The sequence below is a fragment of the Atheta coriaria genome, unplaced genomic scaffold (genome assembly GCF_025399875.1).
Source record: "Atheta coriaria isolate IRGN ID8LTWV9N9 unplaced genomic scaffold, Caltech_Dcor_3.1 hic_scaffold_2_pilon, whole genome shotgun sequence".
In the NCBI taxonomy this organism is placed as follows: Eukaryota; Metazoa; Arthropoda; class Insecta; order Coleoptera; family Staphylinidae; genus Dalotia; species Dalotia coriaria.
The window spans coordinates 2,520,397-2,546,975 of NW_027045444.1; the positions used below are offsets into that span (position 1 = coordinate 2,520,397).

The 26,579-nt window shown below is 34.5% G+C and overlaps 8 protein-coding genes and 1 long non-coding RNA gene across 13 annotated transcripts in view; 5 read left to right on the plus strand and 4 right to left on the minus strand.

The window, feature by feature from the left end:
- The window catches only part of LOC135803323 (uncharacterized), a 78,947-nt gene that overhangs the window by 5,772 nt on the left and 46,596 nt on the right, over positions 1-26,579 (plus strand). The window lies entirely within an intron of this gene.
- On the plus strand, positions 800-1,855 carry LOC135803379 (uncharacterized). Its single transcript, XR_010550792.1, has 3 exons — positions 800-937; positions 1,091-1,169; positions 1,258-1,855. It is a non-coding gene; the product is annotated as an uncharacterized lncRNA (long non-coding RNA).
- LOC135800355 (uncharacterized) lies at positions 1,852-3,188 on the minus strand. Its single transcript, XM_065313574.1, has 2 exons — positions 2,992-3,188; positions 1,852-2,935 (listed from the first exon to the last, which is right to left on the minus strand). Exons 1-2 carry the CDS (start codon positions 3,152-3,154, stop codon positions 1,908-1,910), a joined length of 1,191 nt encoding a protein of 396 aa, XP_065169646.1. The 5' UTR covers positions 3,155-3,188; the 3' UTR covers positions 1,852-1,907.
- On the minus strand, positions 3,560-10,215 carry LOC135803360 (uncharacterized). The gene is made up of 2 exons (XM_065316954.1): positions 4,065-10,215; positions 3,560-4,010 (listed from the first exon to the last, which is right to left on the minus strand). The coding sequence occupies exon 1, from the start codon at positions 9,924-9,926 to the stop codon at positions 4,398-4,400; it is 5,529 nt and encodes a 1,842-aa protein (XP_065173026.1). The 5' UTR covers positions 9,927-10,215; the 3' UTR covers positions 3,560-4,010; positions 4,065-4,397.
- On the plus strand, positions 10,226-10,747 carry LOC135803296 (S-antigen protein-like). Its single transcript, XM_065316889.1, has one exon. It carries the CDS (start codon positions 10,226-10,228, stop codon positions 10,745-10,747), a length of 522 nt encoding a protein of 173 aa, XP_065172961.1.
- On the minus strand, positions 10,974-12,037 carry LOC135800749 (germ cell nuclear acidic protein-like). The gene is made up of 3 exons (XM_065314070.1): positions 11,628-12,037; positions 11,220-11,579; positions 10,974-11,164 (listed from the first exon to the last, which is right to left on the minus strand). Exons 1-3 carry the CDS (start codon positions 11,965-11,967, stop codon positions 11,088-11,090), a joined length of 777 nt encoding a protein of 258 aa, XP_065170142.1. The 5' UTR covers positions 11,968-12,037; the 3' UTR covers positions 10,974-11,087.
- On the plus strand, positions 13,105-18,110 carry LOC135801250 (alpha-tocopherol transfer protein-like). Of its 5 annotated transcripts, none has more exons than XM_065314689.1 (5): positions 13,105-13,179; positions 16,527-16,848; positions 16,911-17,094; positions 17,158-17,334; positions 17,715-18,110. In XM_065314689.1, the coding sequence occupies exons 2-5, from the start codon at positions 16,547-16,549 to the stop codon at positions 17,928-17,930; spliced, it is 879 nt and encodes a 292-aa protein (XP_065170761.1). In that variant the 5' UTR covers positions 13,105-13,179; positions 16,527-16,546; the 3' UTR covers positions 17,931-18,110. The 5 variants fall into 5 exon arrangements, with proteins under 5 accessions (XP_065170761.1, XP_065170769.1, XP_065170753.1 ...); XM_065314697.1 differs by lacking the exon at positions 13,105-13,179 and adding an exon at positions 14,369-14,387; XM_065314681.1 differs by lacking the exon at positions 13,105-13,179 and adding an exon at positions 15,506-15,688.
- On the minus strand, positions 17,947-20,067 carry LOC135801242 (N-acetylglucosamine-6-sulfatase-like). The gene is made up of 8 exons (XM_065314656.1): positions 19,816-20,067; positions 19,547-19,750; positions 19,332-19,484; positions 19,106-19,276; positions 18,853-19,048; positions 18,457-18,788; positions 18,275-18,391; positions 17,947-18,190 (listed from the first exon to the last, which is right to left on the minus strand). The coding sequence occupies exons 1-8, from the start codon at positions 20,002-20,004 to the stop codon at positions 18,020-18,022; spliced, it is 1,533 nt and encodes a 510-aa protein (XP_065170728.1). The 5' UTR covers positions 20,005-20,067; the 3' UTR covers positions 17,947-18,019.
- Positions 20,188-21,765, plus strand: LOC135803204 (chromobox protein homolog 1-like). The gene is given in 5 exon segments (XM_065316785.1): positions 20,188-20,378; positions 20,754-20,792; positions 20,867-21,143; positions 21,146-21,208; positions 21,273-21,765. Coding segments are annotated over 4 exon segments (489 nt in total). The 5' UTR covers positions 20,188-20,378; positions 20,754-20,789; the 3' UTR covers positions 21,419-21,765.

Consider the following 26,579-nt stretch of genomic DNA (forward strand, 5'->3'; position numbering starts at 1 on the left):
GAAATTATTGGTGTTGTCTTTAATGGTGATCCTCTTGTCATCGCTTGGAGTCGAAGGGTATGCCAGGCGTGGGTTTTTACGCAGGACCACTGCAGAGTTGGATGAAGAGCCGGTTTATGAAGTGAAAAACGTCGGCGATAGTTGCCTCTGTTTTGATCCTCTAACCAGGGAGGAATTATTGGAGGAGATTGAAGAAGAGGCCAGGAGACGAGGGCGTCGATTTTAACCTGTAATACAATCTACAGTGTATGATTTATCACTGATTGAATAAATGAAATATTGCAAGTATTTTGATTTGTTTTATTGTTTTTATTGTTTTTATTGTTTTTATTGTTAAAGTGTGGTTAGGGAATGGTTTCAGATACAAAAACCAACATAACCTTACTTTTATAACTTGATTTTTAGGGTTGCAAACGTTATTTTCATTTTTTTGAAGCCAAAAAGAGAATAGTTGCTGGAGGAAGTCAAAGAAAAAGTAAAGAGAAGTATATTCTATAAAAAAATCCATTTTTTTAAAATTTTTATTAATTTCTTCTTCAAAAAGCATAAAAATAAGGTTATGTCACCTTTTAAGGTAAGGTTATATTTTTAAGCAAACAAAATTTTCTTTTGGACCATAAAAGCATTATAACTGAACTTTGGTGTATTCATTTATTTTGATTTACAAATTGAAATTTTGTGGACTCTAATTACACCGCTATTATTGGATTTTTTGCAATTTTCTACATCATTAAATATCTTAATAAATTCAGATGCTATATACGTATGATTACGGCTCAAATCTGCAGGTTATTAACGATATTAAATAGCTGGTACTTCATTTGATTGTAAGTACTTCAGTGCAACCAGACTAGATCTCAGTGTAAGAGAATATTAAACTATATTTTGAGGTTATTTGAGGTTAAAAAATTAAGGGTAAAACAAAAGCACATTTTGGGTACGTTTACCATAAAATTTTAAACTTAAAGTTAATTTAAACTATAATTTAATAAATTAAAATAAGTTTGATTAATTTTTAATTTTTTTCTTTTTTGAAAAAATTTCTGTCTTGATTCAAAAATCCAATTAAACTACTTTTGTTCTGTTTTAGGTAAAGAATAAACCAAACCCAACTTACCGCCAAATTGGTCAATAATATAATAGGCATATAATAATATATAATTAAAATGGTAATCCGAATAATTGCGTCCCTTTAACCGTTTCTATATAATTCTTTAATATGCGTACGAATTAATTCTATACAATTTTATATTTAAGGGTTTGCTTAATTTTCTCCATCATTTCAAACCATAATAAACCCCGGCATATATAAATACTGTCATGCCTTCATTTATGGCAAGTTATTCTTCGATAGTCCGCAGTCCGCACAGCAAGATGAAGTTGGTGGTGTTCTCATTGCTGGTGGTCTTTGTCCTTGAGTCACAAGCATTCCGATACTTTTGGTATACTCCTACTCTTGGTACAACTTACCCGGCTATCCCTTATCCACAATACCAACCTCCTTACCGTCAATATAAATACCGGTATTCTGCCAGCGCGGTTTCATACTTCCGCCATCTTCTTTCGACCATTTATCCTCGGACTACGTATTGGTCTAGAAATGAACCTGAATTTGATTTGAGTGACGAGTATGACGAGGGGCCTGTGCCTGAATTGTATGGTATCATCGAGGAGGGACGACGATGTATCTGTGAAAAGTCACTACCGGCCACCAAAGAGATGTATCTAAAGAGTCTATTTCGCAAGTAGACTTTACTTTAGAATACCAGATAATTATTTTGTTCTGTATTTTGTTAGTTGTCTTATTAATGCTGTATTGGATGGTAACACTTGAAATAAAAATACTTAAAGTTTCTGATGCATGATTTATTTATATTTAGGTTTAGGGGGTATATATTGATGGTAGGTTAGTATTTATAACCTCCGTAGTATCCTAAGCTTCGGGAACCACGACCTGGGATGTTATAACCTACATAACGACCTCCGTAGCTTCCGAAATTCCTGGATGTATCTGCATTGTCTGTTACTACTCTGTAGTCATCAGAGAGGGTACCATCTCCTATTGGATAACCTCCAATTAATCCACTTGTATATCCACCACTTATTTGACCTCCTGCACCTCCTGTACCACCTCCAATAGCAGAAACTGTTCTGGAATATTTTAGCCTACCACCATCATTAAAACCAACCCTACCTCCTCCTCCTACTCCTATCTCACCAGGTGAAATTGAACCTGATGAATATTTAGTGTAACTAACACTCCTAGGTGCGGAATAAGTTGAGGCTGAAACTATTGATGGTATTGATGATCCTGTTTTGGAATAATGGACACTTCTAGCACCCATCATGGGTATACCTTGAATATCTATCTGGTTCTCAGGTATATTTACCTGTCTAGAAGCTTCTAACACACCTTCTGATTTTATAATTTTCGTGGGGACTTGTGGGTAGGAATCATGCTCAAAAATGTTATTGTTTTCATGGTATGTGGATATACCAGGTGTTACTGAGTTAGGATATCTGATAACTCTTGCTGTTGGTTTGGTATTAATAAAAGTAGATTCTTCAGGGTAATTAACCATTCTGTTGATATCATAACCTTCTTCTCCCTGGATAACTGATAGTGGAGGTGTGTTTCTTTGTATAACCATTCTGGGAGATACCAAAGAAGCTGGGTCTCTACAGATTGTTGGTATGGTTGTACTCTTTTCCTTTTCACCATCATCCTTTTCTGCTGTTTTTGGTGTTTCAATGGGTGTTACTTCTTTGTAGGACGCTGTTGTAGCTGGTATGATCATTGGAGCTTGTGGTACATTGAAATTAACATCAGGTGTACCCGAAATCCCTGGTGTTTTATCCACCAATGGAATTTCTTCTTTTTGTTCTGTTTTAAAACCTGCTTCAAAATTGATATCAACAGGTTTATCTTCTACACCTGTAATAAACACATTTTAACTCCTGGTATACCTTCAATCAATAACTCAACCATACCTTTAATTTCTGGATATTCTGTATTACTCTCCTCTTTTAAATGTTTGTTAATACAAACACAAGTATCTCCATTACCAGCAACCGATTGATACAAATTATCCAACGATGTGGTACCACCAGTAAAGGCACACGTGAGCAGAAAACACAAACATGTAGTATACATTGTGATAACCTGAGTTTACCCACATGTTTAACATATATTTATAGTGAAATTTAAATTGTTTTGTGATTATGTTTATGCAGTGGTAATTTTGTTGTTGTAGCACTCCATTGAAGGTGTACCATCAAAAGAAATAGCCCTTGTCTTGCATTAATTTTCCACCCAATTTACACCGATAATAAAAGTAATAAAGAAACACTTATAAACATGGCGGAACAATTTATTCAACGGCATACCATGAAATTATTCGCATTGCCAATGACAATAGGTGCGATAAGTAATTCATGATTATTTATTGATATTAATGTGAGCAATGTAAACCACAATCAATTTTTACAATAAACTTTATGGTATTCTCATAACAATCAAGATTCAAGGTATTCCTTAATAATAATAATAATAAACACATTTTTATTGTGGGTACCATGAGTTTATTAGTTTTGATCAGAATTCAACAAAACAGTTTTGCATACAACATTACCCTGAAGATTATTGAGGTCTATACCTTGAAAATCATACTGTAGACCTTTGATTTCTGACTTTATGTATTTTTTAAATTCATCAAGCATAACTTGAGAAATTGTTTCAGATTGCATGGAATCTGATGGTAGGAATGACTTCCGCTTAGCTCCGACTTGACTTAAGGCAGTTAGAAACCCAGCGATGTAAGGTACGGCTTTGTTAACAAGATAACCAGGTATGTCCATTAGTTTATCCAGGATTATATCACCAGCTGTTGGTTTACCTGGTCTTTGACCTGCTCTATTCTTTCTCAAATGTCCAACTAAAAACTGTTCATCTTTTGCATCCAATAACTCTTTTCGTTTCTTATGATGACATCTATGCCTTCCACGTCCAGCTAAACAAAAATTTTTATTATTAAACTCTTGGAATTTAAAAATAAAGGGGGTACCTGGAAAAGCTGGAGGTGCCACTGGAAAGTTCTCATAATCCACAATTCCCTCCTCAGCTTGACTCTGACTACAACCAATAATAAAAACAAAACAGAAGAAAAGTGACCATAATGTAAAGGTACCCATTTTGTGGTAATAAAAGTATTAATAAGGTGTGCCATATTCAAAATCTTATATTTATACAACGGTTCAATTAATTTTATGATTAAAAATAATCGTAACCAAAACAATTGCACATTGTTAATTCGTAAAATATAATTGGTTTATAATTGAGTCCAATTAATCGAGTAATTATTAAGTGATTATAATTGAAACGCAGTAATTAAATTTGTTTAACACCAGTGATGGAATTTCCGTTGGGTATCTGACAATTGTTCTGAATGAATAATTTTATCTAGGTTAACAGATTCTGGTCCACGTATTAACCTACGTAGTTGTAGGATTTTATCAACTAACGGTTTGAGTTGTCTCACCACATTATCTTCTTCAGGTGTGTCCTTTAACAACAGTAGTGGTACTGCTGGTATTTTTACTATGTCCTCTCCATGTTGTCTGTATGAATCACTGGTTAATAATGCTATGACACTGTTTATTAAATTCTTATCTCCGTTCGGGTCGTAGGTTGGTTTTTTGAATGGTTTGTAGTGTAGTGGTTGTCTGTCTGCTGGTAGGGATCTCTGGTCTAGCTCGATTTGGTCCATTTTTAGTTTAAAGTCAAGTTCTAGGGCTTCAAGGAGTTTGGTGGATTCCTGAAGATTGGTTTTGGGTAATTTAGAAGAGGTTTGTAGGGTTCTGCCTTGAGAGTTGACTTTTTTGTCGTTTTCAAAATCAAGATCAAAATTGTCGTAATCGGAGAATTTGCGGAATGTTTGTGAGACTGGTTCTATTTTGTCGTTGGTGTAGTCATCGAATTCTGCGTCTTCGTTTTCTTCTTCTTGGGGTATTTGAGAATTGGCTTTGCGTTGAGAGAAATATTTATCAAAATCTGACTGATACTGAATAATTGGTTCGTCAACTCTGGCATAAATCTTGTTGTCTACTGGTGGTTGAAATTGAAATTCAGAATCCCTGTAATTTCTGTCAATGGTTAGATGTTTAGGGTTTATTAGTTTTCGGTAGACCTTTTCTGGAGTACTTGTTTGAAAAGAAATATCAAGTGAACTTTGGATTTTAGAAGTTCCATCTGGATTTCTAACGAGATAATATGTTCTGGGTTTGTATTCTGATGTAGCGTGTATTTCAGGTATGTTTATTTGGATAGCAGATCCATCTGGGTTTTTGTAGATAAACAATCCCTTACGTGATGAATCACTTGATGTTTTAAGTTGGATATTTCCGGTATCATTTTGTTCATAAATTGGGTTTGGTTGCTTATAAACAAGTCTTGTATTTTCACCTTGAGTTTTGATATTCAAAATTGGAGAATTTAACCCTAAAGTTCCATCAACCCCATATGATCCAAGATTTACCAAGGTACCATCTGGATTCCTTTTAAAATAATATCTGGTACGCACTGATCCAGTTTCTAATTTTCCAAGTGGATTTCCAGATGAAATTTCTACCGAAGGATCATCTTCTTCAGTTGTTGCAATTTGGGTTATAGGACCTCCTGGATATTTGTAACTCAAAGTTGTTTTTCCACCTTCTGCTTTGACATCTCCCAATGTACTTAGTTTTTCTAAGGTTCCGTCAGGATGTCTTTTAAAATAATATGTTGTACGCACTGATCTATCATCAGATTTAACAAATTGGTTGCCAGAGTGGATTTCTGTTGAAGGACCATTTTCTTCAGTTGTTGCAATTTGGGTAATAGGGCTCTCTTGATATTTGTAACCCAATATGGTATTTCCATCATTTGTTTTGATATTCAAAATTGGAGGATTTAACCCTAAGGTTCCATCAACTCCAGATGATCCTATATTCACCAAGGTACCATCTGGATTTCTTTTAAAATAATATCTGATACGCACTGATCCATCTTCAGATGTGCCAAATTGGGTTCCAGATACGCTTTCTGTTGAAGAACCCTTTTCTTCAGGGGTTGCAATTTGGGTAATCGGACCTCCTTGATATTTGTAACCCAACATTGCTCTTCCACCATCTCTAAATATACCTTTTCTCTTTTCAGGTACAAATTGTACCGAAGAACTAATTTCTTCAGGTGATTGGACTTCAACAGATGTACCCGGTGAATATGTTTCTGTATAACTACCATCTGCATTCTTGGTAATAAACACTGCCTTGCGAGATGTAGGGTATGCTGATGAACCAACAGCGTAAGCTCCACCTGATTGTCCACCCTCTGCATAAACAATGGATCTTAAAGGTTGGTATTCTGTAGTAGCTTCAAAACCAGGTGTTGCAATTTGCTCCATGGTACCCTCACGATTATTTTGGTTAATTAGAATATTTGTTTCTTGTGGTTTGTTTTCAACTCCAGGTGTGACATATTGGGTATAACCGCCATTAGGATTCCTTTGGATAAAGAATGCTTTTTGTAATGGTCCTTCCACACCAGGTGTTGCTATTTGTTCAAAAGTACCAGCTGGATTTTTGGAAATGAATAAAGCTTTACGCAATCCTCCCCTTCTTTGGGTAATAACAGGATCTGTAGACTGACTATCTTCTTCTATATTCTCATCACCAGGTGAGGCATGTTGTTTATAAGCACCACGTGGATATTTTGGAATTAACAATGCTTTTCTTGATGGCCTTTGGGTGGTTTCTTCTTCAGGTGTTGAAAATTGGTTATAAATACCATGAGGGCTTCTTTCATCAAGCAATGCTTTACGGGCTGAAGGACCTTCCACACCAGGTGTGGCAATTTGTTCAAAGGTACCATCTGGGTTTTTACTAATAAATAATGCTTTACGGGATGTTCCACTCTCTGGGGTATCACCAGGAATTATAGGTTTACTACCTTCTTCTATGTTCTCTACACCTGGTGTGGCAAATTGGGCATAACCTCCATTTGGATCTTTTTGAATAAGCAATGCTTTTCTTGATGGCCCTTGGGTGGTTTCTTCTTCAGGTGTTGAAAATTGATTATAAATACCATGTGCACTTCTTTCATCAAGCAATGCTTTTCGGGCTGAAGGACCTTCCACACCAGGTGTTGCTATTTGTTCAAAAGTACCATCTGGGTTTTTGGAAACGAATAAAGCTTTGCGCAATCCTCCTCCTTCTAGGGTCATAACAGGATCTGTAGATTGACTATCTTCTTCTATATTCTCATCACCAGGTGATGCATGTTGTTTATAAGCACCACGTGGATATTTTGGAATTAACAATGCTTTTCGAGATGGCCCTTGAGTGGTTTCTTCTCCAGGTGTTGAAAATTGGTTATAAATGCCATGTGCACTTCTTTCATCCAAAAATGCTTTACGGGCTGAAGGACCTTCCACACCAGGTGTTGCAATTTGCTCAAAGGTACCATCTGGGTTTTTGGAAACGAATAAAGCTTTGCGCAATCCACCCCCTTCTAAGGTAATAACAGGATCTGTAGGTTGACTATCTTCTTCTATATTCTCATTACCACGTGATGTATGTTGTTTATAAGCACCACGTGGATATTTTGAAATTAACAATGCTTTTCTTGATGGCCCTTGGGTGGGTTCTTCTTCAGGGGTTGAAAATTGGTTATAAATGCCATGTGCACTTCTTTTATCCAAAAATGCTTTACGGGCCGAAGGACCTTCAACACCAGGTGTGGCAATTTGCTCGAAGGTACCATCTGGGTTTTTGCTAATAAATAGTGCTTTACGGGATGTTCCACTTTCTGGGGCATCCCCAGAAATTATAGGTTTACTGCCTTCTTCTATATTCTCAACTCCAGGTGTAGCAATTTGAGAATAACCTCCATTTGGATCTTTTTGAATAAACAATGGTTTTCTTAATGGCCCTTGGGTGGTTTCTTCTTCAGGTGTTGAAAATTGATTATAAATACCATGTGCACTTCTTTCATCAGGTAATGCTTTACGGGCTGAAGGACCTTCAACACCTGGTGTGGCAATTTGCTCAAAGGTACCATCTGGATTTTTGCTAATAAATAATGCTTTGCGGGATGTTCCTCCTTCTGAGGCATCAACAGGAACTGTAGATTGACTATCTTCTTCTATATTCTCATCACCAGGTGAGGCATGTTGTTTATAAGCACCACGTGGATATTTTGGAATTAACAATGCTTTTCGAGATGGCCCTTGAGTGGGTTCTTCTTCAGGTGTTGAAAATTGATTATAAATACCATGTGCACTTCTTTCATCAAGCAATGCTTTTCGGGCTGAAGGACCTTCTACACCAGGTGTTGCTATTTGTTCAAAAGTACCATCTGGGTTTTTGGAAACGAATAAAGCTTTGCGCAATCCTCCCCCTTCTAGGGTCATAACAGGATCTGTAGATTGACTATCTTCTTCTACATTCTCATCACCAGGTGAGGCATGTTGTTTATAAGCACCACGTGGATATTTTGGAATTAACAATGCTTTTCTTGATGGCCCTTGCGTGGTTTCTTCTGCAGGTGTTGAAAATTGGTTATAAATGCCATGTGCACTTCTTTCATCCAAAAATGCTTTACGGGCTGAAGGACCTTCCACACCAGGTGTGGCAACTTGCTCAAAAGTACCATCTGGATTTTTGGAAATGAATAAAGCTTTGCGCAACCCTCCCCCTTCTAGGGTCATAACAGGATCTGTAGACTGACTATTTTCTTCTATATTCTCATCACCAGGTGAGGCATGTTGTTTATAAGCACCACGTGGATATTTTGGAATTAACAATGCTTTTCTTGATGGTTCTTGAGTGGTTTCTTCTTCAGGGGTTGAAAATTGGTTATAAAGGCCATCAGTGCTTCTTTCATCAAGCAATGCTTTACGGGCTGAAGGACCTTCAACACCAGGTGTGGCAATTTGCTCAAAAGTACCATCTGGATTTTTGGAAACGAATAAAGCTTTGCGCATTCCTCCCCCTACTAGGGTCATAACAGGATCTGTAGATTGACTATCTTCTTCTATATTCTCATCACCAGGTGAGGCATGTTGTTTATAAGCACCATATGGATATTTTGGAATTAACAATGCTTTTCTTGATGGCCCTTGAGTGGTTTCTTCTTCAGGTGTTGATTCTTGGTTATAAATGCCATAAGTGCTTCTTTCATCAAGTAATGCTTTTCGGGCTGAAGGACCTTCAACACCAGGTGTTGCTATTTGTTCAAAAGTACCATCTGGGTTTTTAGAAACGAATAAAGCTTTGCGCAATCCACCCCCTTCTAGGGTCATAACAGGATCTGTAGATTGATTATCTTCTTCTATATTCTCATCACCAGGTGAGGCCAATTGTTTATAAGAAGTATATGGATATTTTGGAATTAATAATGCCCTTCGAGATGGTCCAGCCACTGGAGCAACCACAGGAACCCTATTTTGTCTATCATCTTCTATGTTTTCTACACCAGGTGTAGCAATTTGTTCCAGGGTACCATCTGGATTCTTTTGAATGATTAATGCTTTCCTTGCTGGTCCAGGTCCATTTTCAGATTTTAAAGGAACAGTTGCAGTATATTGATGTCTAAATTGAATTCTGTCAACAATTGCAGATACTTCTCTTGCAAGTGGAAGGAATCCTGGATATTTACTTTCATCAAATCGAATAAACTGTGGATACGGCGGTAGAGGTGGCATGTCCGGCAAACCTTCGTACTTCAGCCTGTGAAGTAATCTAGCATATGATGCAATATATAAATTATATATACGCAAGTCCTGATCGTTAGCATCATACAAGTATTTAGGCATTGTAAAGTTTTGGTTGACAATATCTTGCTCCTCAGGAGGTTTCAATGCATCACGTTGTTGAATATTACGAAGCATCTGCTCGAAAAGTATGACGGATGCTATATTTTTTTTGAGGATATCAGTAAGAGGTTTTATGTCTCTGTTGGTGTTGGTTATGTCTTTGGCTTCTGATAGGAGGAGTGATTTTCTGAAACCATAGTTATTATCAGATCGTACCACTAATCCAGGACCACTTGGGGATTCGTCAACTACAACGCGGTCTCCTACTTCAATGGAGGCTAATCTTGGTCTTCTTGGAGGTGGTGGAGGTGGTAGTTGTCCAATATTTGGAGGAGGAGGTCCCGATGGAATAGGACCAGGAGAACTTTGCCCATATGGAGGAGCAGGTCCTGATGGAAGGGGACCAGGAGGACCTCTGTCCAATTGGAGGAGGAGGTCCTGGTAAAAGAGGACCAGGAGGTATCTGTCCAATTTGTGGAGGAGGAGGTCCAGATGGAAGAGGTCCAGGAGGTCCTTGCCCAACAGGAGGAAGAGGAGATCTTGGTGGAATGGGTCCAGGAGCACCTTGTCCAAACGCCGGCGGAGGTCCTGCTACTACTGGACCAGGAGGTCCAAATGCACCTATTGCTAACGGTGGTGGAGGTCCCACTGCAATAGACCCAGGAGCAACTACTCCCACTGGATCAGGCCCAACTGGTTCCCTAACTGATATACCCAAAAACCTCGTTATCCCACCAATCAAAGGATACTGCCTTATTATTGGTGTAACAGCATTCCCAACAATCGAAACAATCTTCGCTCCTAATCCATCACCCAAAATTGGCCACGGTGGTAAGAAAGGTGGTCTCAACCCAGGACCCACAGATATTCCAACACCAACTGGAGGTGGTCCATAAGCTGCTGGTGGAGATAGAGGTGGACGTGCAATCATTCCAGGTGGGACCTGCCCTTGTCCCTGCCACGCAACAGCCAACAAAAACGGCACTAACCTCCACGTGGTAATCATGTTCCCCGAAAAACAATTAAAATCACTTAGTAAAGTCATCAATTTCGAGGGTTTTATATAAAAACAAGCAAATTAATCGATTAACGCCTATCGCACAATTTTACAGAAACAATCAATTCGAATACATTGTTTATTGTTTTTTTAATTAATTCCAGGCATAAAACAAACAACAACAAAAAGCTTATTACCAGAAAGAAATGTATTTAAATTTATGACAAATCGGCGGAAAATTACTCATTGTCATCGTTGCACACATGCTCCTGCAGTTGTTTTTGTTCTTCAGGTGTTCTATCTTGGAGGAATTCATCTAAAAACCCAAAATAAATAAACAACCTTTATCTGTAACCACAAACATCAAATACCCATAAGACGCGACATCAATTCAACCGAATTTTCATTCCCATTATCATCTTCATCAGACTTTGCATCAGGTGCGCTTGTAAATTCAAATTCATTTGGTTCTGATGTAAATGGGTCTTCATCATCATCTTTAGAATCAGCATCACCAGACAACTCAGGATAATTTGAAACATCAAACTTTTCATTGGGATCTTCCTCATCAAAATCAAACAAACCTTCATCACTATCACCATCCCTGGCATCACCATCATCAGGATCATCATCATCTGATCTATCTTCAGGTGATATATCTTCAGATCTATCAAAAGGTTCTTCACTATCATCATTATCAGATGGATGTTGTCTTGTTGATTCAAATGATTCTAAAACCCATTTATTTATTACAAAATCTGTATTAAATCAATACTTACCTAAATGAGTATAACATGAATCCGGACATGTTTCAGGTAGGTCCCTATTTGACAACGCCCCCATAAGTGAGTCTTTAAACCCATCAATGAGGTCATCACTCAAGGTTTCAGGCACATAGCACGAGTTGGGACACTCAGTGTCATCCTCATCACTCCTCAACAATTCCGCTATCCGTGGATAAAACTTTTCGCCCATATCCTGTACGCATTTCTCAATCTCTTCTCTGATTTGCTCTTCAGGGTTAGTAAAAGATGGTTCCGGCACCTGTCGTCTCCCGACCACTTTTGATGAGGTACCTGCTAGCCACGACAACAACACTAAACAAATCAACTTCATCATGCTGATATATCTTGAAGAAATACTCACCAAACAAACAATGATACCGACTTTATAATCTAGGATCAACGCTCCATTTGGAAGCGTCGCGAAAACATAGCCAATGCTCAATTTATACTCGAAATTGGATTGTAATCTAAAATGATGCATACCAAACTCATAATAGTATATTTATACAATCGCCGTGGTAATGATAGCCATAAATTGTTAACGATTAAGACATTCGCTTGTACTCAAATTAACAAAAAATGTTTCAGAACCACTTCAGGAGAAAAAACAGAAAATATTTCAGATTCAGTGTTTATTCATGTATAAACATTTGCATACATCTCTATAACTTTGTTAGGTTAATAGATGATGCGTCCATATGCAGGGTATCCACCATAACCAGGATAAGCTACGGGAGCAATGGCGCCCGGATAAACACCAGGATAGAATTTCCTGTTGTTGCGGACATTGCGCGGAGCATCCTTCAAAGGCATACAGATAGTGGGTTCAGCTCCAGGTGGTCCATTGTCACCTGGATTGGGTCCTGGTCCACTGCTTGGTGGGACACCAGGTGGCAACTTGGGACGTTCAGGTGGAGGTGGCAATGTTGGTACACCTGGCGGTACCCTTGGTGGTGGAGTTGAACCATCAGGTGCTGGATTAGTATAACAATATCCCATGTAGCAGGTGGTATTTGGGTCAGGCTTGTGTTCTTCCTGTGTTGGTCCATTGGGATCTTCATAAGTTGGGTAGCAATGCGCCGGTAGGTTATTGACGAAAGGCGGTAAAGATCCTGAATTTTGCAGGCGGTTTGATGGCATCCTTACCACCCTCTGACCGGAAGTGGACACGATGGTGACGAGGATCGCCAGGGTTAGATGTAGAACTCTCATGGTTGTTGCTTGCTTGAGCTCGTCGATGCTGCTAACCTACATCGCATGCTTTTTATATGATTTCATAAATTAATTAAATTTTTCACGCGTTATAATTTATATTATGGCGTATTCTTTTGTCGCTTTAGATGTGATATCATGACATAACAATCGGATATATTTTACGCATCGTATTAATTCATCCAATTAAAAAATAATTAATTAATTAATATATATTAAATGATATTGTGAATTTAGTTCATGTAATGGCCGCTGTATTGATTTTTGACAGCTGCTAACCTCAAATGTGACACGATGTGCATAATTTCTTTTGCTGATGTATATCGCTGGCCAGGTAATCGTTGTTTTATTTTACCTATTTGTTAAATAAACATGTGTATTAACTGCGTCATGAATAACTGCACAGCACACGGTTTATGATACGGCTCATAAATTATTGCCCATAATGTGCACGCCCACTGCCATTGTTTATTGCATTTGCCTTTAAAATAAAATATAATAACTTGGAAGTTAATCGAGTGTAAAATTAATTATTCTTATGCACTATCGTGTATAATCTCTTAAGTATAGGGCATTATTACTTATTATCGAGCTGATATGCTGTCGTATTGTAATGGATGTCATACCGCATTCTCTTATAGTGAGGTTATGATAGTTATACATAAAGTGGTGTATTGATTAGTTCTGTAGTTATAAACTTGAATTGTAGATGTCGCTGTTTATTATTATTATGTGTGTATAGTTGGATTTACGAGTAAAGCGTAGATTTTTGCGTTTTGCGTGGATGTGGATGATAAGCAGGAAAATAAATTTAAATAACGTGAATGCGAAAAATATATATGCGTCGCATGCAAATCACTTTTACCGCGTGCACTATTTCGATTATAAATTCCTTTATTCGGTTATGGAAATTATTGAAGCGTTGTCAATCAGTGCCGCTTGTAATGGTAATTTTATGCGCGCCGTAACCTCGTTTTTATTACTCGGATGCTTTTTGCTTTTCATGCTATAAAAAGCGGATTAAAACTGCGCTTCATATCGAGCATACAATAAAAACAATTTTATCCATTTAAAATACATTACAATATATAGCTACGTATACATAACCTCTTTTATGTTAAAATAAATATATCTCACGAATGGCTGAACAGATTTTAATCATTTTTGTTTTATTTTGATTATATTATTCTTACTTAACAGAATAAACAATAAAATACCCAAAATTTTATGTAAAAAGAACAAAAAATGAGAAAATAGTGTCTGAATAAGGTTATGTTATATGAATATACAGACATATTGACATATTCGACAGTATTGTATAAGTTTATTGATGTGGGTTGAGGTATTATGTTAATATAAATGATGCTGAACAATATTGAACTTGAAACGGAATGTAAACCTAAATATAGATTGTCGAGTCATACATCGGTGCAGTTTAAATTTAACTGGACGTCGAGTGCTGAGAGTATGTGTACACGTGTACCTGTAACTTGTTACTACTTGACTCGAATCTTTACCTACATATATAATACGAATATTCAAGTGAGTTAAACTGAAATATGTTTGTGGATGTGTACGGATGTTTAGGTGTGTGCTGGTTGACTAAATATTTGAATGAATATCATTATAGTAAGAGTATAGGCTGGTTAGAGAGTTCAAAGACTTTTTTGGGTTTTTAAGAGTTTAATTTTGGGATTTTAGACGAAAGGTCAATGTTAAGGTTAAATTTTGATGTGATATATTATGTAGTATTTTATTTTTTAATTTATACAATGGATAGGAGATGATATAAATTATTTTTAGATTTTTTTTGTTGGTGGAAAGTTGTTTTTTGTGAGTGGAACTTGATTGTAATGCAGTGGAGATATTCAAGTTGAAATATTTTAGTTTTTTGTTGATAACTTTTAAACTAATTGAGATATTTTTATGATTCTTTTTTTATTTTGTTTAATATTAGTGTTTTTATTATGAATAATAATAGTTTTGTTGATAATAATTTGTTGTTGATAGATATAAACAATTTGGTTCTACTTTTATTTAATTTTTAAAAGTCAAAGTTTAATGACGTGTAACTTTTTTAATATTTATTTTATTTATATCATATTAATGTTATCTGATGCAGAATTTAGTAGAGAATCAATGACTAAAAGAATTATTCTTTTAGCTTATATCCTTTTTGAGTAATAAAATAAAATATATGCAGCACTCTTTTTTATGTCAACATTTTTTTGTTATTTGCTTAGTTTTTAATTAATTATTCATAAATTAATTAACTTACACAAATGTTCTTTATATTAGTTTATTAAGTATTAAGTAATAAATCTAAATCCTTCAAAATTTTAATAATACACGCTTTTGTTCAAAAGTTACAACGAAATTTACATTTATTTAAAAATTTCCACCAAACCAAAATTAAATTGTTAATAACTTTTGTGCACAATTACCTACATAACAAATCACTATCAATATATACACATAATTTATCACTTGTTCTACTACTGAAAGAATTTTTGTTTTATCGCGAACGGTTCTCTGATAACATTTAAAAAACCACAACTATGTATTAATTATTCATGTGTCAGGTAAACGCACCGCGTCACAGACACTTTTACTAACTAGTTTGTACCGTCTGACACGTTTGAACCGCCTGTAGCGATTGAACTCTGACGAAATGATTTGAATTATAGAAACGTATAGATTTTCTACATTCTTCAGTTGTTTAGAGTGCCTCATTCTGTTTTATTCGCTTTTATTGTACACTTAACACCAAAAGTGTTTGCTCATAGTCATTTCTTTTTAAATTAGTTTAAAGTGTGTCAGTTGTAATCAGTAGAAGTAAAAAGGTTAGTATCACAATAGAATATAAGTGAAAATATGTTTAAAACACGAAAATTTGTGAAAATTGGTTTAAATCATTATAAATGCTGCGCATGCGTCAGTTTAAAATAAACCAATTACAAATCAACAAGTAGGCGGAGCATAATTTAATAATTAAACTATAAAACTCATAAAAAAGCTTAAATAAACAATTTATAGCGGAAATAAACATTTAATAACTAATAAACATTGCTTTAATTGCACTAAAACACATTAAAATTATTATAACTCAATTAAACAAAAAGTTTTTACTGTGCATGCATTTTTCCTTAATTCAAAACTAACCAATGAGAGCATACTAAAGTGGGCGGAGCATAAATACGATTTTTTTTTAAATTTAAACACAAAACCAAATAACAACATATAAATTAATTACCACAGCAACAAAATGAACTTAAAACTGTAAATAAATCAATATTTGATTACCGTTAGACTATTATTATGATTATTACCTATTACCTATTACCTGGTATTACCTTTGTGTGTCGCAAGTGGCTTTAACATCAATATCACTCATGCAGCGCGTTCACTTTCAACTTTTGCGTTTTGTGTTTTACGATTTACACGGTTTGCGCTCAGTCTCGGTACTCACACGCTCCGCACCACTCCAATTGCGATAATTGCGACATTTTGCAGTTCTTGCAAATTCACGTTTCATCATCAAACACAGAAGTATACACACGCAGTGCATTATTAATCAGTATAATATAAACAGTGCAGAACTAAACTTCACTTCACTTCACTTCACAATAAATCAAGTTTTCATTGATTGATTTATTGATTGATTCGTAAATATTGTTTCAGACGGGGAATAAAATATAAACATGCCAAATACAGATAATAATAAACCTGTGGAGCCAAAATGTGCGTTTCAAGTACAAGCATTAATTGATAACGGACGGATTACTCGTGAGGAAATAATTGTGTTGGAAGATAAACTTCAAGATGTGAATGTGCCACCGTTAACTGACGAACAAATCGCTTTGTTTTTGTTATCTTGCGACAGAGATTTGGATTTTACTATCAGAACGATAAAAGAGTTTTTCAAGGCTAGATTATCAGGACCTGAATTGTTTGATGAGAGATGTCTGGAGCGAGAAGATTTGCAATATCAATTGAATGTCATGTAAGTAAATAAAATTTAATTTTAAGACTAAAAAATTAATTATTCATGAATGTATTTTTTAGACGATATTCTATATTTCCTAAGAGGACGCCTGATGACTGTGCGATTTTATTCCATCGTCTGCAAGACTTTTCCTCATCTCATTACCACATGGAACACTCGATGAAGTTGTTATTCATGACATTAGACTCAGCAGTGTATGATTATCCACCGAAAGGCTTGGTGATTTTATTTGACATGCAAGGAGTATGTATAATAATATCTTATTAAATTAATTATTGGTTCATATATAATTTTTGTTTATTGTAGGTTGGTTTGATGCATTTAACCAGGATAAAAATGAGTGCAATCAAGAAATTTGCTTATTATCTCCAGGATGGGCTACCGGTCAAATTGAAGCAGATTCATGTGGTTAATACACAATATTTCATCGATAAAGTTATGATGATTTTAAAACCTTTCATCAGGAAAGAATTATACAATCAAGTAAGTCTAAAAATGTTATTTTTATTTTTTTTACTTGTTTTACCCGCGATTTCGTCCTGGTAGTGTTTAATAAAAATGTAATATGTTTTTACTCTCTTGTTCTTGTCATAATATGTGTCAATTCTATCAATAAGATACGCAATTTTATTTTAAAGGAATTAATTATATAAAGAATTGCTAATAATGCACTGCCTTTAGGGTTTTCCCGGCAATTATTCAAATTTTTCTCGCTGTAAAAACCATCCTTGGACTTAAACAAACATTTAAAAAAAGAATTGGCCAAATTGGTTTAGGCGTTATTGAGTTATGCGCTTACCAACAGATTTTGCGATTCATTTTTATATTATTGATGGGTTTTACAATCAATATTTTTGTTTAAGATACATTTTCATCCACCGACTGATGACATGTCCAAGTTTCACAAAGAAGTTATTCCCAAGTCTTGTCTACCTTCAGACTTTCAAGGAGATTTGCCATCGGTCGATGAGCTGCACGAGATGAACACAAAGAAGTTGGAGGAGATGCGACCTTATTTCGATGCTGAGCAAAAACAGCGACATGATTTTTATGCGTGCAGAAAGAAAACCATCATATGAAGATTGATTCAAAACGTACGTTTTTATATATTTTATTTTATATTTTATACTTGTATTGATTTCAATATCAAACAAATTTAAAGAATATTTTATATTTTGTCGTAACTTTTAAGAACTAAATCATGACATGACTTTCCTGTACATTTTTTATACTCTGACAATAAATGTTGATGAATTTTATGTTCTTTTGATGTGAGAAACGGCGCTTTGTTGTTTAATTCGTATGGATCTTGGACTAAGTTGTAAAATTCCATGAAATTCTGCAAATTTATTTAAAAAAAAGTTATCTTAATGTTTTTTTATATAAAATGCAATAACAACTTATTATATTATAATATACTCACCCTTTTGTCTCTAAATAAACAATATTTTGTTTTTGTTGCAATGTTGAACGTTAACGTGCATGTATACGTATTATTTCTTGAATCTTGGCATTTACACCAGTTTTCCAATGAGCATTCCTAAAATTAATGCTTAAATTAATATTATTTAAACAAATAAACTATTATTTATTATTATTTCTTACACTGAGATTCTCGGCGTCTTCCTCTGAGAAATTGCATGCTTTCTCAACGGAATGCGCGTTACCTTCGCCGAAATATTCAATGAAAACAAGATTTCGCTCGTTTTCCTTGTTTTTATTATCTTGCGAGTTGAATAAGTGTGCAAATGATATTCCATCCATGTCTTCGGGCACTGTGGCGTTCGCTAAGGTCAAAATGGTTGGTGCCAAGTCAACCAAACTTACTGGATGATTAAAAAGTTCCTTTTTAGGTAGTTTTGGACCTTTCATTAGAAAAGGAATGTGAATATCTGTTTGGTAAGGCTGTCTTTTATCCCATGGTAAACCAAATTGTCCTTAAATATTCATAAAATTATTTTAAACACCAAAAAACGCTAAAAATAAAGAAAATAATTTTACCTATATGAAAACCATTGTCAGATGTAAATATCAAGTAAGTTTCATCGAGAATATTCAAGTTTTTCAACTTATTAACAACATTTTCAACTAACTCATCCACACTTAGTAATGTTTGCCACCTTTTACGTTGTATATCATCTAAAATCGTAATATCTTCAGGTAGATATTTGGGTGGAAGCTGTGTTATCCAATGTTTCTAAAATTTGAATTAATTTTAATAATCTAAAGAGTCAAAAATCAGTGTTTTACTTACTTTTGTAGCTGAAGCATTAAAATTGTGCATTTTCTTGGTTTTAACTGTTGGAAACTTATCTGAATGTCTATTTGCTGGGGTAAATGGTGCGTGAGCAGCTGGAGGGGCTAATATCATGAAGAATTCTTTATCCAGAGGTTTGTGTGATAAGAAATCAAGCGCATAAGTACCCTGGAACATAATAACAGTTAATAATATACTAATAATTTGTTTTGGAATGTTTTACTATTAAATCAGTTAAATATTCTTGATGAAAATCAACTTTTGTGCCGTTTATCGATAATGTAAAGTTATGATACTTTGAGTTGCCTTCCAATCCATACCACCAGTCATAACCAGGTGGAATATGTGATAAACCATTTGCATTTTTATTTCCATACTAAAAGTATTAAAAATTTAATAATTTTTTGTTACATTTTATAGTTTAAATGAACTACTTACTTGATTTAAATATTTGCCTGCATAAAAGTTGACATAACCACTAGATTTTAGATAAGATGCAATTGTGCGGGTTTCATGTGTATTCTGCCATTCATTACTCGAACAATTACCGTTAATTGAGTTGTTATACACGTGTATATTGTGTAGATATTTGCCGGTTAACAATGAACTTCTGCTTGGACAACAAATTGGCGAATGCGCGTACTAAACGTAAATAAACGTAAAAGAAAGTAAGATATTATATTTATTTATATTATTTGTGTACTTACGGCTTCAGTAAATGTTATTCCATCATTAGCTATGTTTTTAATCGTTGATTGCATTGGTATCATGCTATCTAAGAGTAAATCTTGATCATCTGTGAGAAAAAGAATGAAATTTGGTCTTTTGCACTCATTTTCAATAATAACTAAAGTAAACACTATCAAAACCTTCACAAAGCAAGTATTTGAGTACATTTTAAACTGGAGACATATGGAATGAAGTTATATTAACTCTTAATGAGATATAAGTAGATATTGTTTAAACAGTTCAAAGTTCAAGTTGCGCATTTTTAAACTTTGGTGTATAATAAGTTGCCTATAATAAACAAGCGTAAAACATTTTGACTTACGCTTCGCGTATCTTCGTGCTTTTTCGTTTCTAACCTTATAGTAATTTGGCTTGTGCTTCCACTTCTTCTACAATTACTTGTACGCCAAGCCATCATCAAACGCGTCAAGTGTAAGCAAGCAGCGGCAAAACAAATACCCATAATCTTATAAACTGCATAATCAGCGGTTTGCCACACGTAGATTTTGTTACAGCGTCTAAATTAATACTGCATTACACCGTAAGTAGCTAGTTAGATAAGCTTACATCAAATTCATTTATTTTATTTATCAAAAACAAACTTGTTATAACCTAGAATCACAAAAGCGCGAATTTGTAAAATCCTCAAATTTCGCACAATCAACAGAAATAATGCAATATTTAGTATTCTGGGAGTAATTCAATGTATGTTTGTGTGAAATTTTTGATCTTTTGGTACTAGACACCTGTTTTGTTCTTATTTTACAAAAATGTTCTTATTTGTATGTGTTTTGTGCTTGTATCTTGTATTAGAAGCTTAGAATCATTTAGAATTACACGTTTTACTGAAATTCTCCTCCATTCCTGCTGTATTTAATCATTTTTCTGTACTAAATTATTGTTTTGTTTATTATAGTTTGTGCGAGCATTGCATGAAGAATTTCTTGACATAATGGTACAGTTATTACATTCCTTATAAATCCGAATATCCAGTAAGTAATTTCGATTTTAATGTATTTATTTCTCTAGGCGGAACCACAACTTCCAAGGAAAATGACAGAATCAGAGTTTGTTGTGGAAAAAATACTTGACAAACGCCTCAATGACAAATGCGTCGTTGAATACCTATTAAAATGGGAAGGCTTTGAAGATAAAGACAATACCTGGGAGCCAGAGAAAAATCTCACCTGCCCTGGAATGATTCAGGCTTTTGAAGTGGAGTATGCGAAGAATGAAGAGGAGAAGACCCGGAAGAGGAAACATGCAGGCACGCCGACTGCGGAAGCCAAAGCCAGCAAGAAGGAGAAGAAGGTTCATGGTTTGACAAGGGCTACACGCCTGTGAAGATTATTGGTGCTACAGATAGTTCAGGTATAAATATTCATTAAAAATGTTGAATTTTTATTAATTTTTTTGTTTGTTTTTTAATTTCTAGGGCCGTTAATGTTCCTGATGAAATGGGCAGGTAGAGATGAAGCTGATCTCGTGCCAGCTTCCCAGGCGAACATCAAATGCCCGCAGATTGTTATCAAATTCTACGAGGAGCGACTGACGTGGCATTCGCCAAATGGCACCGACTAAACAAGCACACACGCGATTACCATTTAACAAGATATTAATATTAATTTTAATCAGACGTATCTATTCATGCGGACGTTGTGCGTTCCATAATAATTAAATATTGTTTCATTTTTGTATTGATATAAGAATATTGATTTAAATTTAACTGCTGGGCGTTGTGTTCTATGTTAATTGAACATATTTAGAGGTAGCAAGTCCTATTACGGACATTACATTGAAATAAATCCAACCTGTACGTTTCCAAGGAAAGTATATTAATTTTTGACATTTATATTGTGAAAATACGTTTTCAATAAAGCAGAGATCTCTTATGTGGGGGAATTCTTCCATAGAGGCTTTACTGATTATTCCTGTGCTTTGTATGTTTTTTATTTATATGACATCCCTCTGAAGGGCTTAGATCAGGCCTAAAAGTGGCATTAAACTTTGGCATAATTTGCAATTTTTCAAAATACACTGTGAAAAAACCTCAATATCTCGTGATCCGCTGTCCCAATCTCATTCAATTTTATGTTTCCTTATAGAAGAAGAGTTGCCCTTTCATTTGATATATAACATTACCCTCTGAGGGGCTCAGAACAGGGCTAAAAATGGCATTAAACTTTGGCATAATTTGCTATTTTTCAAAACACGCTGTGAAAAAACCTTAATATCTCGCGATTCGCTAACCCAATCTTATTCAGTTTTATGTTTTCTTATAGAAGAAGAGTTGCCCTTTTATGTTATATATAACTTAACTCTCTGAAGGGCTCAGGACAGGCCTAAAAATGGCATTAAACTTTGGCATAATTTGCAATTTGTCCAAAGACGCTGTGAAAAAACCTTAATATCTCGCGATTCACTAACCCAATCTTATTCAGTTTTATGTTTTTGTATAGAAGAAGAGTTGCCCTTTCATTTGATATATAAAATAACCCTCTGAAGGGCTCAGAGCAGGGCTACAAATGGCATTAAACTTTGGCATAATTTGCAATTTTTCAAAACACACTGTGAAAAAAGCTTCATACCTCGGGATCCGCTGACCAAATTTTATTCAATTTTATGTTTTCTTATAGAAGAAGAGTTGCTCTTTTATTTGATATATAACATAACCCTCTGAAGGGCTCAGAACAGGGCAAAAAGTGGCATTAAACTTTGGCATAATTTGCAATTTTTCAAAACACGCTGTGTATAAACCTCAATATCTCGTGATCCGCTGCCCCAATCTTATTCAATTTTAAGTTTTCTTATAGAAGAAGAGTTGCCCTTTCATTTGATATATAACATAACCCTCTAAAGGGCTCGGAACAGGGCTAAAAATGGCATTAAACTTTGGCATAATTTGCAATTTTTTAAAACACGCTGTAAAAAAACCTTAATATCTCGCGATCTGCTAACCCAAGCTTACTCAATTTTATGTTTTCTCATAGAAGAAGAGTTGAACTTTTATTTGATATATCACTTTGCCCTATCAATAGTTTAGAATGGCCCTAAAATTGTTATTAAAAATACTCTATTTTTTGATAAAAATGGTTGATGTTTCCAGGTATTTTTGAAGTTTTAATACCTATGGCGTCCCCTAGTGGTGAGGTTTATAACTAAAAGATTTTTCTATTTGAATACAGAAACTTTAAATAGTGGAATTTGTGTCTGCTAATAGAGGGCGCTAGTATACTAATTTTAATTGAATTTAATTTTTTTATGTTTATCTTTTATTGTTAGTATTTTTTTAATTGAGTATGTATGTACAAAATTATGCTTACATTTTAGGTAATTATGTCATCAAAATTTTTGCTTCTAATGTGATAAACTAGTTGAAATGTAAAGAAACAAATGTGTATACTTTAAACAACCAATAAACAAACAAATATTTCATTGATAACAAAGAGAGCATCTTATTGGATAGACCCCAAGAAGATATAAATATTACCACCTACCTACCCACCAATCTTACCTGCCGAAAATGTTTCACCTTCTCACACATTCTGCGATCCGAATATTGAATATGCTTGAAACCTCTTCCGAATCAAGTTGAGTCGCATTTTAATAATTTTCGGAGCGAAATAAATTGAAAAATTGATTTGTGTTATTAGGAGAGCAGAATGTGCAAGGAGGTTGAAATTTTTCAACGGATGTTCGCGTGATTTCAACATTATTTAAATGATTTTTTGTTGGGTTTCAACACTTTCTAACATTAAATTGTGGATTTTTAATAACATTTTTAGGGCTGCGCAGAAACTTTAAGAGTGTCGAGTCACGTATTAAACAAAAGCATAAATTCATTTCTATAAGAAAACGAAAAATAATAATAACAAAGCGCAAGATATAAGCAATCTTTTATGAAGTGTTTTAAAAATTTGCAAACCATACCAATGTTTAATAACATTTTTAGGGCAGATCTGGGCCCTTCAGAGAATAAAGTCATATATCATCTGAAAGGGTAATTCTTCTTCTATATAATAACACGAACTATAATAAAAATAGACTAGTATATCACAAGATATAAAAAGTTTTTTTTACATCGTGTAAAACTTCCAAATCCTACCAAAGTTTAGTACCAATTTTTGGTACGTTCTGAGTCATTAGTAGGGTTCATTCATCCCTTAAATAAAAGGGTAAGGGTTTCCTCTGTAAAATACAAAAAACTGCAATAAAGTAGGTCCAGTCTGTCGGGAGAAATTAAATAAAAACGGCAAGTACTGAGATTAAAAGATTTTATTTATATTTTAATGTATCAATACAATCACAAATATTTGTAATATTTAATCGCTTAAAATGTCTTCCATTGTCAACAAACGACATTCATACAAAGCACTAACATAACATCAATTTTTTGCTTTATTGTAATACTTTGATAGTCAACCGAAGTTCGGTATCACTGTAAACAAACGCAAAACTTTAAAACAAATTTTACGTTGTTCCTCTGTCAATAAGTACCTGCATACAGATTACAAACATGTTAATAATTACAATAATTACACAATTTCAAACTTTTTAAGAAAGCTGCCTGGCATTTTGTACAATTGCAATCATTATTGAAATTGGCAGTTTCACTAAATCTAACAAATAATGGCAGTCATCAATAATTGCATACGTTCAATACAAAGAAAATATGTACCTCAATTAAATTTCTACACAGTGTAAACATTATATTTGGCAATGATTTAAATGGCACGTATTGTAAAAGACAAGATTATTTCCGAGGAGAATAGAGAGCTGCTTTGTACCAAATGTGTTCCGGATCGTTTTAGATGAGGTTTCCTTGGGTGGATTGAATTCACATCATGTGATCTCCACCTTGAGGCCAATGTTGGGATTGAACTTGCATCCACCACAATTGCCTCCACATAGTCCTGTGATAGTAGTCTTTGAAAAACAAAACAAATTAATCAAAATTCTAGGACCAAAAACGCATTTATACTTACATTTGAAGTTTTGATCAGTTTTCTAGGACTCTGTCCGTATGGTATCCAACTTATATCCGAAGAAAATCTAAAGGATGTTCGAGACAAGTCAATTTTAAATTGTCGTTTGATGCAAGATCGTCCATAACTTCCAAAACAATCAGCTGCGGTGCCCAAAGGTATTTGATCCGAGCGGGATCGAGAATGGGTAAAATCATTAATGAACGCAATCAATTTAGTAGGAAATACAAAGTTTTACACTTACCAATAATTATCATAAGATGAATATCAAGTCTAAATTTTAAAAAATGTTGAAATCACGCGAACATCTGTTGAAATATTTCAGCCTCCTAACACATTCTGCTCTCCTAATGACAAAAATCAATTTCTCGATTTATTTCGCTCCGAAAATTACTAAAATGAGACTCAAACTTATTCGGAAGAGGTTTCAAGCAGATTCAATATTCGGATCGCAGAATGTGTGAGAAGGTGAAACATTTTCGGCAGGTAAGATTGGTGGGTAGGTAGGTGGTAATATTTATATCTTCTTGGGGTCTATCCAATAAGATGCTCTCTTTGTTATCAATGAAATATTTGTTTGTTTATTGGTTGTTTAAAAATTACACATTGTTTATTCAAATTTTAGCATTTCATACATTAGAAGTGATTAAATTGATGATATAAATATTTGAAGTGTAAACATTGAACACTCTAACAAAAAAATATTAACAATAACGGCCTAATAACAGAAATATTAAATTTAATTAAAAATGTACATACTAGCGCCCTCTGGTGGCGACGTATGCTATCACATCATCATTCTACTCAATACTTGCAGAGTTCCACATTAAAATAGCTAAAAGGTTGAAGCTTTAGTAAGTTGCAACTAGGTGGCGCTAGAGGTATTAAAACTACAAAAATTACATGAAAACATCAACAATTTTCATCAAAAAATTGAGTATTTGTAATAACAATTTAAGACCATTCTAAGCATTTGAGGGGGTTAAGTGATATATCAAATAAAAGGGCAACTCCTCTTCTATACGAAAACATAAAATTGAATAAGATTTGGTTAGCAGATGGCGAGATATTAAGGTTTTTTCACCGCGTGTTTTGAAAAATTGCAAATTATGCCAAAGTTTAATGCCACTTTTAGCCCTGTTCTAAGCCCTTCAGAGGGGTGTGTTATATATCAAGTGAAAGGGCAACTCTTCTTCTATAAGGAAACATAAAATTGATTAAGATTGGGGCAGCGGATCACGAGATATTGAGGTTTTTTCACAGCGTGTTTTGAAAAATTGCAAATTATGCCAAAGTTTAATGCCGTTTTTAGGCTTGTTCTAAGTCCTACAGAGGGTTAAGTCATATATCATGCGAATGGTCAATTCTCCTTCTACAAAAGGACATAAACAACAATAACATTGGCACAACGGATTGGGAGATATTAATGTTTTTGCACAGCGTGTTCGGAAAATTTTCAAACTATCCCAAAGTTTAATGCTATTTTTATCGCTGTTTTGAGCCCTTCAGAGGGTTAAGTCAAATATAATGCGAAATTTCGAATAAAGACTGCATTTAAAGGATTTTGCGAACCCTAATGTGTTTAATCGTATGTGAATGTAGTTCTATTATTCGTTGTTTATGAGTTTGAAAACAGCATACAAATTAATCCATGGAATAAAGATATACAGGATGATTTTAGCAAGGCAATCTAAAGATTTAAGAAATTTTAGTAAGTTAAACAGGAGTTTGAAGAAACTTGCGAGCTCTCTATCATG